This window comes from Giraffa tippelskirchi, chromosome 11, assembly GCF_054371585.1.
Source record: "Giraffa tippelskirchi isolate mGirTip1 chromosome 11, T2T-mGirTip1v1.2.pri, whole genome shotgun sequence".
Classification (NCBI taxonomy): Eukaryota; Metazoa; Chordata; class Mammalia; order Artiodactyla; family Giraffidae; genus Giraffa; species Giraffa tippelskirchi.
The window spans coordinates 65,223,093-65,238,194 of record NC_137285.1 but is presented as its reverse complement, the minus strand read 5'-3'; the positions used below and the strand labels follow the sequence as shown (position 1 = coordinate 65,238,194).

Sequence of the window (15,102 nt, the reverse complement as noted above, 5' to 3'; positions counted from 1 at the left end):
TGTTTTTCTGATATTGAGCTTCATGAGCAGCTTGTGTATTTTCGAGCTTAATTCTTTGTCAGTTGCTTCACTGGAAATTATTTTCTTCCATTCTGAGGGTTGTCTTTTCTTTTTGTTTATAGACTCCTTTGCTATGCCAAAACTTCTAAGTTTAATTAGGTCCCATTTTCTATTTTTATTTCCACTATTCTAGGAGATGGGTCATAGAGGATCTTGCTATGACTTATGTGTTTCTCTAAGAGTTTTATAATGTCTGGCCTTACATTTAGGTCTTTTAATCCATTTTGAGTTTATTTTTGTGTATGGTATTAGGAAAATTTTCTAATCTCATTATTTTACATGTAATTATTCAATTTCCCCAGCACCACTTATTGAAGAGTGGTATCTTTTCTCCACTGTGTATTCTTGCTTCCTTTGTCATACATTATTTGCCTATAGATGCATGGGTTTATCTCTGGGCTTTTATCATGTTCCATTGATATATATTTCTGTTTTTGTGCCAGTACTATACTGTCTTATTTACTGTAGCTTTGTAGTATAATCTGAAGTCAGGGAGATTGATTCCTCCAGCTCTGTTTTTCTTTGTCGAGATTGCTTTGGCTACTCGGGGTCTTTGTGTTTCCATACACAATGTAAAGTGTTTGTTCTAGTTCTGTGAAAAATGCAATTGATACTTGATAAGTTGCATTGGATCTGTAAATTGCTTTAGGTACTACAGTCTTTTTCACAATATTGGAGAATCATCTTTATTTTGATTGAGGTAAATGGTCACACATGTGTATGCCTGAGTGCATGCTAAGTTGTTTCAGTCATGTCCGAATCTTTGCAGCCCTATGGACTGTGGCCTGCCAGGCTCCTCTGTCCATGGGATTCTCCAGGCAAGAATACTGGAGTGGATTGCCATGCCCTGCTTCAGGGGATCTTCCTGATCCATGCATTGAACCTGTGTCTCCTATGTCTCCTGCACTGGCAGTCAGATATTTTACCACTACTGCCACATGGGAAGCCCACATACATGTGTACTCTTGTCAAAACACATGGGATTATGTACCTAAATCTGTGCATTTAACTATAAGTTTTACTTCATTAAGATTTAAAATGGTAGGGGATTGACTGAGTGCTGGAGCTGTCTGGAAGTTCAACAATGTTGCAGAAAGATTCATTGACTCTTCCAGTAAGTTTGTACCCATTTGATCTACACAATGTAGGCAAATAGGAAACTGCTTGGGAGGTCTTCTTTCCCTTTGCCTCAGACTGTTTCATCTGCTCTTTGGCCTTCATGTCTCCTCTCCACAGAGATCACTCTTTCATATACCCCTCACTCCCAATAGGGTGAAAAGCAGGAAGTAATTATCACAAGAATTTACTGTTTTAAGGCTCAGTAAGCTTATTATGTGTTAAATGAATGAACTCCCAGATATTAAAAAAAAAACCCTACAATTCAATTAAAATGTTTTCTAGAGACTTACGAGAGCTTGCAGACAATTTTAACTAAAAGGCGTGAGTGTTGCTGTCGTTGAGTGTCTATGAACTCATGCCATAAGGAAATGCTTATCTAAGATTTTCCAGCTTGGTCCAGGACCCTTCACTTAGCATTGCTATCCATAGTGGAACAGCTATGACGCTGCTCCTGCCTGCTTTCCCCTTTTCACTGTTTCTGCTTCCTGGTTTGGGTCCGGGCCCTGCCCAGATATCGACACTTAGTTCCCTGACTTCTTTAAGATGGCCCCCTTGAACTTGGCTGTTGCTCTGGATTCTCCAGCTTTAAGCCTTTCCTTATGCAGATTCACCCACTGGTCTTCCTTGCGTTTTGGAGTATATTACTTTAACCTTGGAACCCTGTTCAGGTCGCTTGTTCTTCCAGCCGATCTCTGTCAGTGGAAAACAGAACTGGAGAGGAGGAGAACAAGGGAACATTTATGAGAGAGACTTAGATCTGGGAATAACAGAAGGCCGTGTAAGGAATGCTGTGAGTTTGTTGAATACTCTGAGTTTTCTGCAAGGATAGCATAACTCTGTTGCACAGTCATACCTCTAAGAATGTGCTGGTGGGCAAAGTGTAATCAGTAAGAGATGCTGATTACAGTACAAGTGATTAGCATTAATAACAAAACTGCTCAAGGTAAGGTATATGCTCAAGTATGTTTATGCATAAAAGTAGCACCGCATAACAATATCAATAGTTCCAAAATTCCATTAGTATACTTTAAATTATATCCACTAAAAAAAGCTGCTGAAACCTGTATTTAAATAAATACGCATGACCATAATCATCTGCTTCATGTTGTCTTGGAATGTAATGACTGTTATAAGCAATTTCCACAAGAGTCCTTCTAGGTAAGGAATGCCTACATCTAATTTTAGACTTTTAAACTGAAAACCAGAAAATAAATATAAAACCCTTATCATGGAGATAAACGAGATTTGTTTATCTTCTGTGGAGTTTTAGAGATCATAAGCTATTAAGTACACTGTATCTGTCCATTTGTGAGGCTTTTTGTGCCTTTGACAAAAACTATTTATATGAGGGTTGTCCTTGTAGTACTAAGTAGGAAGCTTTTACTTCCAGCAAATTATTTTTCCTGGAACAAAAAGGCAGAAGAAATCCTTCAATGTCACATTATTACTTCAGTGAATCTAAAATTACATTATCTCTGTTCCCTTAGATCCTGCTGTTGAATCCCTCAATATGGTCAAGTATGAAAAGTATTATTACAGATCTATTTCTACCCATGGCATTTGGTTCCTACTTAATATACACAGTGCATTCACCAGTCCTGACTCTAAACATGTTAGTTGAATCCACTTTTGTCTCCACTTCGATTGCATTCTCAAAACAACACTCTGTTATGCTTCTGTCAGAGAACAGGAACAATTGCACAATAAATCTGTGTCCTTAGAGGCTGTTTGTAGCTTATTCTATGCTAATAGATGACATTTTCAAAATGATAGACACCAATTTCATATGTGTCATCTTCAATTATCAACTGGTTGATAACTCTCTAAAAAACTTTTATGCAAATATATGCAAAACATCTTACATTCAAATTATTTTGTTCATATTCCAGACTGTATTTCCCCACTCTCCTCTCCCTATCCCACCTACAGCCCACTGGTAAATGCATCTGCAGGGCCCTACTGGGAATAGTATGTCATATGGAAAAAGGTTAATAATCACTGTTAGACAGTTGGATGATTTATTCATAGGCAATGTACAATATTGAATGATATTGTACATCAAGGTGATTTTGTTTGTAATTAAATATGTTTGTATTTGTGCATATACATATGCCTGTATTTTTACAGTGTGTGTTACTTTCCGATGACAAGGGCAAAAACAAATATATAAAATATTCATTTGCTTTTTATCTGGAAAAATGCAGCACTTTTAAATTTTAATGTGACAACTCATGCCTGTAGCATGGTCAGATATGTTTTGCAAGCAATTTGTTAAAGTGTTGAAACTTGATATAAAGAAGATTAGATTCAGGATTAGTCATTTCTCTTTATTTCCATGCACTTATACATTCACAGATTAACAAGAAAGAGTTGGAGTTACAGATAACATGTGAATTGTTTTAACACACAGTCTTCCATACCCAGGAAAACTTGTAAAGTCTATGGACATCTGACCAGTGTACCAAGCCAAAAAAAGTTCAGTGATCTAACAGACATGTGTCTTTTATAAATCTGCACAAATCAACCCTTAGTAATCCTTTGTTAAATGAAATTCCTACCTTTGTTTAATGTCGTAAGACATAATCATGAAGATGTTTGCATTCTCTACTATTTTTGTGTTCCATTATGGTTTTTGTTTTCTTAAGGAAAAGTAAACTCTATCTTTTGTTCCAATATAATTCAATATATCATCTTGTGAACTTGAAAATTTTAAAGAGCATTTTCTCCATGAAACATAATTTCCTTTGCTCATCCTATTGCTTCAGAGCCTTGGTATAATTCTTTCTTCCTCCTTTCTGATCAATTTCCCAGAGGAAAAAAATGGCCTTTACTTATACTTTATTCCTCAGTCCACCTGTACTAATAGGCTAGTTTTTTTGTTTTTTTGTTTTTTAATAGGCTAGTTTTTAAAGAGTATTTATAACACATTGGCCTGGATAAGAGAAAAAAAAAAAAGATATAGTCACCTTTCACCACTGCAGCTTTGAAGAACCCATAGGTACAGAGAAGGAGAAAATGTAGTTGAAACTAGAAACTGCACCATTTGGGCAGTTCTTAAGACTGACGGATTGTTGGACAGCAATTAAGCAGCATATTCTCCATTCAAAACTTTCCCCTATATCTTAGGAGCTAAAAACCTAAGAACTACATTTCCCCAAATCCCTGTCAGCAAGACTTGAGTTATATTTCACAAGTAAGAGATAATGCGTATGAATTTTGAAAAGCAGAAGAGAAACAAATGGCATAATTGAGTCTATGGGAGAGACGAGAAAGATGGTGGCTTTAGGAGGAGCCAACAACATTTTCACAGATAAATCTGTGCTTTTTCCTGTGTATTGTCCACAATGCTACTGTAGATGTTAGCTGCAGTTCCCTGCAATTTTGCACCTCCTTGTTTCCTCAATGCCAGAGGAAGCTTTTCCTAACCTTCATTTTTCCAATTCTTCCAATCATTTTGCAAGGTTTCAGTTTTCTGTACTAAATGACTTTTTTTCTGGAAATACCTTAGCTATCTGAATCATGATTAATAGACTTCACTGATTGCTACATGCTTCCATTGTATAAGGTTTTAGATAATTCTGAGTGAGCCATAAATGTAGTCTATTTATAGAGCTCTTTTCACCTATACAAATGTCTAAATGACCTTCCAAAAAAATAAAACCATGTTGAACAAATATTCATCTTTATTGGTTTTAGCTATTCCTACATAGCTAAAACCTTACTTTTCTATAAGTCGTATGATAAAGATGATTTTCCTATCATGTAGCTGATCGTTTACATCCTTATGCATGTATCTTCAAATCTGCTTTTGTATTTACTTGACTTATCAATTCAGTTTTCTTGGTGGATATTTACTGAGCACTAACTTGGTGCCAGGAGCTACAAATACCTGTGATATCATGAGGATTAAAACAGTGCTGGTCCCCTGCCTTCATGTACTCCATATGCAGCAAAGATTGGAAAAAGAATCTGCAAAAGGTAGAAGATGTTAGGTACAACTAGATCCTATACAGGTTTCAAGTCATAGAAAGATTTTGGTACAAGAATGATGAGGAAAAAAGTGATTTGATAAAATCTGAGTTTTTGAAAAATCACTTGTTTTATGGGTAAAAGTTGGATTGGATGGGCAAACAATGAGATATATAAAGAAAAATTACGAAGTTGCTACATTAAACCAAATGAGAGATATAGCGGTCTGGGGAGATAAGCACAGTCTGAACTATGGTGGGGAGCATAGAGATGGAGAAAAGCGAATTGATTCAAGAAATGTCTAGGAATTAACACAAAAGGTGAGAACTTAATGGACGTGTGTGATAAAGAGACAGAAGAGACAAGAGTGGCTCCAAAGTGCTTACATTTTTGGGAACTAGGTAGATAGCAGTATCATGACTATGACAGGCAATACAGGAAAATAAAGTGGAAGTGGGGTGAGGTGGAAATCAAAAATATCAGGTTCTGACTTAGACATGCTAGATTTGATCTACTGGTGAGACACTATGTGGGCATGTCAAGTGGGCTGACAGAGATGCAGATCTGACAACCAGAAGAAAGTTCTGGTGTGAGAATAGATGCATATCCAGGCCTTGTCAGAATATGGACTCCAAGTGCAGCCGTACGAGCAAAGTCTGTTGACTTAGGTTCACGTACAGACTGGAGAGGACAATACACTAACTGCACAGGAGCGGCCATGATTCCCCTTTTCATGATTCCCCCTTTCTGTGTCAAAGGCTGACTATCTCATGTTGGACAGGAACTCTGACATAAAATAACATGCATTTCTCTAATTTCCCAAATTCTTTTTATTTCAACAGATAAAATCACTACATAAAGGACATTTCATTAATGAGTTGATTAGCTAGATCACATATATTAATTGGATCCTAATAATTTACTATGACAACAGGTGATACAGTAGCACGCACATTTTCTAGAGTGAAAGAATTCTCCAGGAGGAAAAAAAAAAAGCCTCAACCACAATTATCTATCAGCATTTTATGCAAAGTTACTTCCATTTAAAAGACAAAAAGCTGCTTCTTGGACAGTCACGCCAGGGCTAAGAAAAAAATGAATTCTTCAATTATACATTATAGATATAATTATTTGTCAACTTCTTATTCAGTCCCACACTTAATTTAACTTCCATTGTTTTCATTCTTTTTCAGTATTTCAAAAGCACAGTTCATTTCAAGACCAGTCATTTACTTCTAGCATGAAAATAACTAAGAGACATAGTATGAATTTTAAATGTATCCATAAAATATATCACTCCTGTTCATGAAGTTAATATTTATAACTAAATGCAACAGTCATGCTGAATTTACTTAAAATTTAAGGAAATAAATTCAGTCATACTTATAAACATAGGTTTACAATGAAACTCCATTAATAGCATCCAAAGTTCAGTTATTTTAACATCTCAATTATTTTTTATAAATCTAATCGAGTTTTAACATCTTTGGTTGGATAATATTGAAATAAAAATTGCATTCACAAAATCATTAAAAGAAAAGAACTATAGCATCTATGTTCCACTGTTTATAGGTAAGATTTTATTATGTATATATTCTTAAGTTATCCAAAAATATAGCTAATTATTTCCAAAGAATAATAATTATGTTGAAATTGGTCCAAATTGAACATTTCCAAAGTGGAATGCATGTAATGTTTTTAGTAGTTCTTATCAGATAAGTTCCATTTTGATGAAATTATATTGTTTTATGAATCATGAGTGGGTCCATGGAAGATGAATTTTTTAAAAAATAATAATACTGCAGTAAACACATTACACTTATGTACCAGTGCAAAAACTGCTTACAAATAAGCAGAGAATGTTACAAAATGCCATGAAACTATTTCCTAATCTGATCTAATTCTCAATAAAGACAAGCTCAGCTCCAATACAGAAATAATGTGTTCAGAAAGTTATAACAATTAGCAATGATTAAACATAATGCATTGCATCCTTATCTGTTATCCAAATAGTAACTATATAAAGCAGAGACAACTTGTAACAAGAAGCTGAATGAAGGTTTATATTTCTCTGAGAATTTCAGCGTTCAATTCTAAGTTGAAGAAACTTTTCATTAAATGTGCATTTGGTTTTAAAAAAACAACTGGCTAACTGAATGGTAAAGATTTCCCACATCACTTGCCAAAACGCTAATCACCCAGAAAATTTCAGTTTATTTCCTTGAAGTCATCCAAATAGTTGGTAACATTTACCTGCAATGTTCTCTAATGGTTTTGGTCCACAGGAAGAATAACAGAAAGCCAAAATACAACAGAGTCTGTGCCTTTCTAGGGAAATTGATGTTGGTAGACTTTTCATCAGGTGAGAGGGGAACAGTGAATTATACATCATCCCCAACCTATCCTCTAATGTGATTTGAAAGTCAGCTTTTTTCACCCACACCTTTTGGCAATGCTGCTAACATCAATTCCTTGTTCATGGTTCCTTCACTCTTGGAAACAGTCAAAACCATTTCTCTCTGCTTTTACTCATAATTCAACCTACCATCCAAGTAACCATAATCAAACTGTTATGTTGCTTTGTCTTTGAATTTGAATGTTTTTATTAGACTCTGCCAATCAGTTTTCCATGAATTATACTGCATATGCTTCCAATCAGATGCTATCTTAAAATGGGAAATGAGGATGCACCTGCATGCTCTCCTAACCCAGGTTTATAGCTCTGGTCAGAATTCATCCATGTATTCTCACCTGTCAGTTGCCTTAGACGTTGGTAGCCTCTGTGAAAGAATCATTGGGACCATTATTCTTTGTGACTTGCAGGTGCTTTTTAGCCTTGAACGTCACAGACACCTCAGAGTGAATGGCATCCAACCTCTGCTCACAGCGAAACGCTGAGAGGAAAGCCTTTCTGTAGTTGCTGTTCATCCAGCCGTAGAGAAGGGGATTGGCAAAGGTGGAGCACATGGCAATGATGTGGAACACAGTGAAGATGAGTTTGTATTCCTTCAGGTCCAAGACTTGGCTGTCAATGTCAACAGCAAGTTGGAAGGCGTGGAGGGGCAACCAGCTGACCGCAAACACCACCACCACACACACCAGCATTTTGGTGGTTTTCTGCCTCCGCTGATGGTAGTGGTCATGAGCAGCTCCAGGACTGACATGGTTCTTAAGTTTACTCCAGATACGAGTGTAGGAAAAAGAGATGATGCCCAGAGGCAAAACATACAGGATTAGTAAGGAGGACAGACTGTAGATAGTGCCATAGATGCCCTTCTCCTCTCCAGGCCACTTCTCAGTGCAGGCCACAATCTCAAAGTCAGGAATAATCTCAATCAGTGAGTACTCCCGGAAGATGGCCAGGGGGCTTGCTAGCAGGGCGCTGACACCCCAAGCCAAGCCAATAATCAAGAAGCTGATTTGCTTGGAAATCTTGCTCTCCAGGTGGTAGACAATGCAACGATGCCGGTCCAGGGCAATCACTGTCAGGGTGATGGTGGACACTTGGACTGCCAGGCCCTGGGCGTATGGCACCAAGTGGCACAGGACAGGACCCATCTTCCACTCCCCCATTAAGGTGTAGGTAAGTGTAAACGGCAAGCACAGGGTGTTCACTAGAAGATCCGCCACAGCCAGATTGGCAATAAAGAAGTTGGTTACTGTACGCATGCTCTTGAATTTGATCACCACATGGATCACCAAGGAATTGCCAATCACCCCAAGCAAGATGATGGAGCAGTAGGCCAATATAAGGATAACCTGTACCTCAATCAGCTTGGTGCTGTCTATAAGCTCCGGTTCAGAGTCAGGGGCCAGCTCCCCTATAGGAGTGGTATGTCCTGGACTGAACTGATCCACTTTCATTTCTTCCACTGTCTGGTTCTCATCAGCCTCTGCACCTAATGGGCCCATTTTCATCAGCTAGCACAAGAATCTGCAATTTAAAAAAAATGAACAAGTATGAAACAAGGAAAACAGAAGGGTGCAAGGAATATCACAAATGGCTTGGTTTCATTTTGGCTGGGATTCAAAGTACCTGTCCTTCAATCCCTAAAGTAGCTGGATCCCACGGGAATGGCCTGCAGTGATTTTGTTTCCAGTTGGAAGCACATGGTCCCTGGCTTCAGTTACACCACTTTCTCCCTGTGTCCCTCTAGCTGGAAGTAGTGATGATTCTTTGCTCTTGCTTATCCTGTGTGGCCTCAACATCCTCTGCTTGGTTTCCATCACTTGCATAATCAATTTTTGGCATTAAATTACTTCTATTTGCATTCTTGAGTAGGTTCTGTTTTGCACGATATGCTAAGCTGCCCATGCATGTATGCTTTCATTAATTTTCTCGGCCACTACAGGTGCTTCCTGCACAGGTTGATGGCACTGACATACAGAAGAAAATCGCAACGCCACTGTATGACATCCAAGCTTTCCTTGAACTCAACCCTGTCTTCATCTCTCCTGACATTTTAGGGTCTCTCTGATCCTTCTGTCATACTGAACTATTCCTAATTCCAGCAACACGTTGGCCTTTCTATGCCTCTCTGGCCTGCCTGCTCAGTTATCCCAACAACCTATGCTTACTTCCAAGGCTGCAAGGAGCATATGACACATCCTTCAGCCTCCACACCACAGCAGTCTCTTTCAGGACACATCTCCATTTCTGGACTGTTTGCATCCATTGTTTAAATCTTAGAAAATATGAAGCTGAAGGAAAGCACAATTTTACTGAATAAATGAGGTCAGCAAAATACAAAGTAACAATTTTGATCCTTTCCTTTACTGAAGATAATTCCCTACATAGGATCTTTGCTCTGACATGACATCTCTCTGCTCATTTTCTTATATGTAACCACCAAGTAACCACCTCTATAAGAAATTTGTTCCAAGATACAATTACTGATTAGAATATTAAAAATGGGTCCTCAGTATACACCATAAGGAAACTTTCTCTCTCCAAGGGCTTCACACACACACACACACACACACACACACACACACACACACCCCATAATAGTTGCTTATCACAGAGATTTTCATATACTCATGCATTTGCTTTACTGATATATTCTAGTTCTCTCTGCATGCATTTCAAACAGAACGTTCCAAAAAGCACATCCCCTTTTGCACTTGCCTCCATTCTTTAGTGATTAGAGAAAGTGGAAACTATTCAAATCTTGGAGTATTTTATTTGATGGGCCCTTCCATTTTTCTTAGAGTAAGAGACTTTACAGGGCACAATTAGTCAATCCTGACAAGTCATTAACAGAACTAATGAGACTCCAGAATGTCTGAGGTTTGCAGCAAATTGAGAGCAAGCCTGAGATAGAAGGTTATTAGAAGCATACTTGATTTATTAATTTATTTTGCTTTTTCTTTTCAATCTCATTTTCTTTACTCCTTTCTTTAAAGCTTCTCTACAGAAATGATTATTAATCTCCAAGGTATTAGCATATGGATTCTAATAGCTGTTCTCAAGCACATGACTGGTGTTCAGCCAGGTCTGAGTGTTACTTAGAGAATGCATCATTTTATGATTGCACTTCGGGAAGAGGATAAGAGAATACATAGAGGGAACTTCCAGAGTAAAAACTCACAAAGGCAGGAAAATTAAAAGATGAGTAGAAATGGGGAAAAACTTTTTCCTTGAAGTAAGGTCAAAATGAGGCATTTACATTGTTCAAGACATTTGAGGATAGCTGTGAGTGGTACAGTTATCCTGGATGAATGAATTTTGTGATTCTGCTATAGAACAATTTCTTTGTAGAGTAGGAAAATGGCTTTAGGACTCCCCCCCCCCCAGAGATTCAAAAACCTTCAAATTATTAAGTGGGAAACGAGTTTATGTTTTGACTGCATATTTAAATTTGCGGGTTTTTTTTTTTTTAAACAGTATTCTTATTGTCACAGGTTGGCCTTAATAAAAACATTATCATCTTATCAGTCACATCCAGGAATTTTTTTTCTCAGGGAAGAATCACACATACTATGTCACATGCCCTACACTTGTTAGTCCTGGAGAGAGGGGCTGCGGACATCCAAGAAAGCCCTATGTAAGACATGACTGTTTGCCTGATAAGCAGAAAGTTAAAAATGAATGAACCAAGTTCATGAAAAGTTGAACCAAGATGATTGAGAATGAATCTCTTCTGTGTATTTGAGCCTCTGACCTTTGAACCAGCCCTGTGCATTTCATGTCATTTAGTTTACATGATGTGTCCCTACTACCAAAAGTCTTAAAGCTTTTCCTTTTGCCTCTTTTTTTTTTTTTTTGTCACCCCACGATCCTACCAGGGGGTGAACTCTTCCGATAGGTAACCAGTGAATGCTGGCATAAATGTGTCCATTCTTGGACAGTTTAGGAGAATGCAATATGACCTTCCCACCTAAACAGATGTTTGATTTTTAAAGCGGCAGGAACAGTAGCAACCTGCTGTTCTGGAAAGATAATTACCTTTCTTAAGAAGAGTCAAGACTTTTCAGTGGGTAAGGAATATTCCTGGTATCACCCATAATGCCCACCTTCGGCCTAAACGTGGGGAAAAAAAAAAAAAAAGCCCCTACACTCAGGAGGACCTTCCTCAACCCCATCAAAGGACCCGAAAGCCTTTTCTCGGGATCCTCTCACTCCCAGATGAGTCAGAGTTAAGACTTACAGGTACTGACCGTTTCTGTTGAGGGGTAGAAGCCAGACGTCTCGCCGCCAGTCAGTGTGATGATTGCCTGCCGACCCGGAGAGGGCACCGGACGATTTCCAAAGGCAGGCCCGGTTCCGTCCGCTCCGACGGTGCAGGGCAGCCGCGCGCCGGAGAGAGCAGGAGAGCTCCGCGTGCGCCCGGCGGTCTCAGCCGCAGGGAGGCTGGCCCCGCTGAGATAAGCCGCCCACCTCCGCGGCCCAGCGCGCGGGCCCCGCACCGCCCCGCACAGCGCGGCGCCAAGAGCGGGTGGGGAGGCGAGGCTCCGGAGGTGGGAGGCGAACCCCTCCCTCGAAGAAAAAGAAGCCGGGGCGAAAGGAGGGGACGAGGGCTCCGCAGTGGAGAATGCTGGACGGGAATTCTCTGTGCGATGGGGCAGGGGGCAGAGTCCCAGTGTCTCCTCCCGGAGGGCTGGAAACGCGCGCAGAGGGCCCCTGCCCGGAACCCCCTCGAGGTCCCCACCGCCGCCTGCAGCCTCCTCTCTTCTGACCACCACTGACCCCAGTAGCCACCCCCGAGTCTGACAGTCTGAGCGTTCGCACCACTCCTGCCTCCGCTCCCTCCTATCAACCCCTCCCCCTGTATTCAGTTCCTAGAAAGACGGACGGGCGCGGACAGACCCCCGGGCTCCGGCCGGCTCACCACGGCCGCCGGGGAGAGAGGCAGGACGAGGGCGAAGGCAGGGCAGACGGGCCCAGCCGCGGACGAGAGGACGCCTGGAGCTGGCTCGAGGCGAACCCGGGAGGCAGAAACCCGGCGAACTGGCGGAGCTGGGAAAATCCCACAACTCCAACCAGCAGTCGCTTTCCCTTTGGCCGGTAGGAGCGGAGGTGAGGAGCTGGACCCCGTGCAGAACCGCGGAAAAGCACCTCACAAATGCGCGTGGAGGACCAACTCTCTGCCAGGGCTGGAGTGCAGGGCTTTGGTGTAACTCTGGGAGATCGCGGAGCTCCACGCGAAGGCAAAGCGAATTAAGATCCTCATTGCCCAGAATCGGCGATTTCCTGAACAGGTGTCGGTTGACAGTTTACACGTTGGGTAATGCTCATTCAGATGCAAAAGCCGGCAGCCCGGGTGGTGCGCGCTTCTGCTCAGGGCAAAAGCTAGAATAGGAAGAGGAAAACAACGGGTCACGACAAGTCCTGAATCTTGATCTCTCGGGTTAGCTGACTTCTAGACCCTTCCCTCTCTGCTCATGACCTAAGGTGCGCGCCTGCCTCCAGAATCCTCTCAGCTGTCTCCTCCCAGCGATACCCTCTGCTAAATGACTGCCCGCCAGGCTGAGTTAGAGCCTCAGAGTAAAACAGGATTGTGGAGTCAGTCCACAAAGATTGTTCCTCCCACGAACTCTTAATTCAGAACCGTTCCTTCTCGCGGTTTTCAGCCAATCTCTCTTCCCCTTGTTCATTTCTAGAGGTAGCAGCAGAGTATTTCGAACTAGCCTGAAACTTCTATGCATCAGCCTCTTCATATCCGAAATGAGAATGGTTATTCTGCTTCACTTGAAATTTCTCTGAAGTATAAAAAAGATGACACTACTAAAAAGCACTCTCAAAAATATTAGTGAAGTCCTCTTCTCAAGAGCATTGGGTTTTCAAACTCTGAGGACTTGCAGGCACCTCGGTAGTGTTGCATATGTAAGGCATTTTTACTCAGTCTAATCTGAAATTGATCTTCTGGCTAATGTAAATTATGCCTACAAAAGCATACTTTATTGATAAATTATCACAGAAATTACTGATAAAGCAAAGCAGCTTGGGCTTTTCAATTACCAAGAAACATAAAACACAAAGAACTGGAAATATCCAAATGTTCTACGCAGTTCCACTTAAAAACATGTTTGTACATTTTTTACCTTGGAGAAATATTCCTTGTTTGTAAATGTGTTTTCTGCAATAGATTCCATGCTTAATATATTTGCACCAGTGAAGAATGAACTGCGTGCCAAGGAGCTGTAACTTTAGAAGAGTCAAGAGAGGCTTAAAACAACAATTAAGAAAGCAAATATACAGGAGAACAGATGAATATTGCCCTTGAAAGTAATTACTTTGGAGGACTCAACAGGTTTCACTGACATAGATTGCACAAAATAACTTTGCCTCTTTTTACAACTTTTTCCAAAGCATCTTAGCAAGTGTATATAAATATTTGTCTCACCATCTTATGCACACATATGTGTCTTAGAAGATTCACATAGTTCCACAGACATCTAGTCAGTGATCCTGATGAGACTGCACAACGTTTTTGATTAATATTTTCCAATAAAGTGCAGAGTTGTGTGAGAAACTGATCAATGAACCATTCTGATAATGCTAATAAACCCCATCAAGAAACTGATAGAAAGTAGTGGAAGAGGTGGCAAAATACTGATTAATACAAATTGAGATAGGACAGGATTGTTACTGCCTGATCTCTGTTGTGTCAAATCAGTTACTTCCTTGGGCAATTTCATATATCTAACCAGAATATGTGCTGATGACTGTTCAAATAAGGAGCAGACTCAAATTCAGATGCCTGTGTCACTAGGGCCGATGACATCAATATACCAGCAGTCTAGCCTGTGGTGGACAGTAGGGAATGTTGGGGGCTACCATATGTCAAAAGACACAAGGCACATGCCTCTTCTGAAGGAGGAGAGTGCTTCTCAGACTCCACTGAGCGGCCCTGAAAAAATCTGGATTCAGATCTGATTTTTTAAGAGAAACAAAATCCATATTGTTATAAATCTTCTTTTTAACAAAGAAAATTTTAACGAAGAAAATTAATTTTTAAAACATCACCCTCCCACCCAGATCTGTACAGACCAAAATAAATAGGGAGAGATAGATGGATGGATAGATAGATAGATAGATAGATAGATAGATAGTTTGCAACCTGGCCATTGGGCTTCCAATGTTGGCTTCTGATATTTGTATGCAATGTTTGATAAACCTCCTAAAATATCCAGAACATGACTCTTGCAATTTTCACTACCCTTAGACCATTCCCCAGGGCACATAAATATAAAAAGAATGCAGCCAAACATTATTGCTAAATAAGTAATTTTCTTTCCCACTTCTGATTGAATAGATGTTCTCAGTGAGATTCTGAAGTAAAGGATCTGGTGAATAACTGAACAATTCAGTATTTTAGATAGTTAGAATGAGGAATTTCCCAGAAGCTTTCATTAAAAAAAAGTTAGGGTTAGGATAGAAGATCACTTGTGATTTATCATACTTTTTAGATAAAGTAAATCATAATATGGATTTTCTTCAGCATAAATTTA

At 39.9% G+C, this 15,102-nt stretch overlaps 1 protein-coding gene across 1 annotated transcript; it reads right to left on the bottom strand.

The window, feature by feature from the left end:
• Positions 1–7,911: 7,911 nt before the first annotated feature.
• Positions 7,912–9,066, bottom strand: NPY2R (neuropeptide Y receptor Y2). Its single transcript, XM_081538287.1, has one exon. The coding sequence runs from the start codon at positions 9,064–9,066 to the stop codon at positions 7,912–7,914; it is 1,155 nt and encodes a 384-aa protein (XP_081394413.1).
• Positions 9,067–15,102: the final 6,036 nt, after the last annotated feature.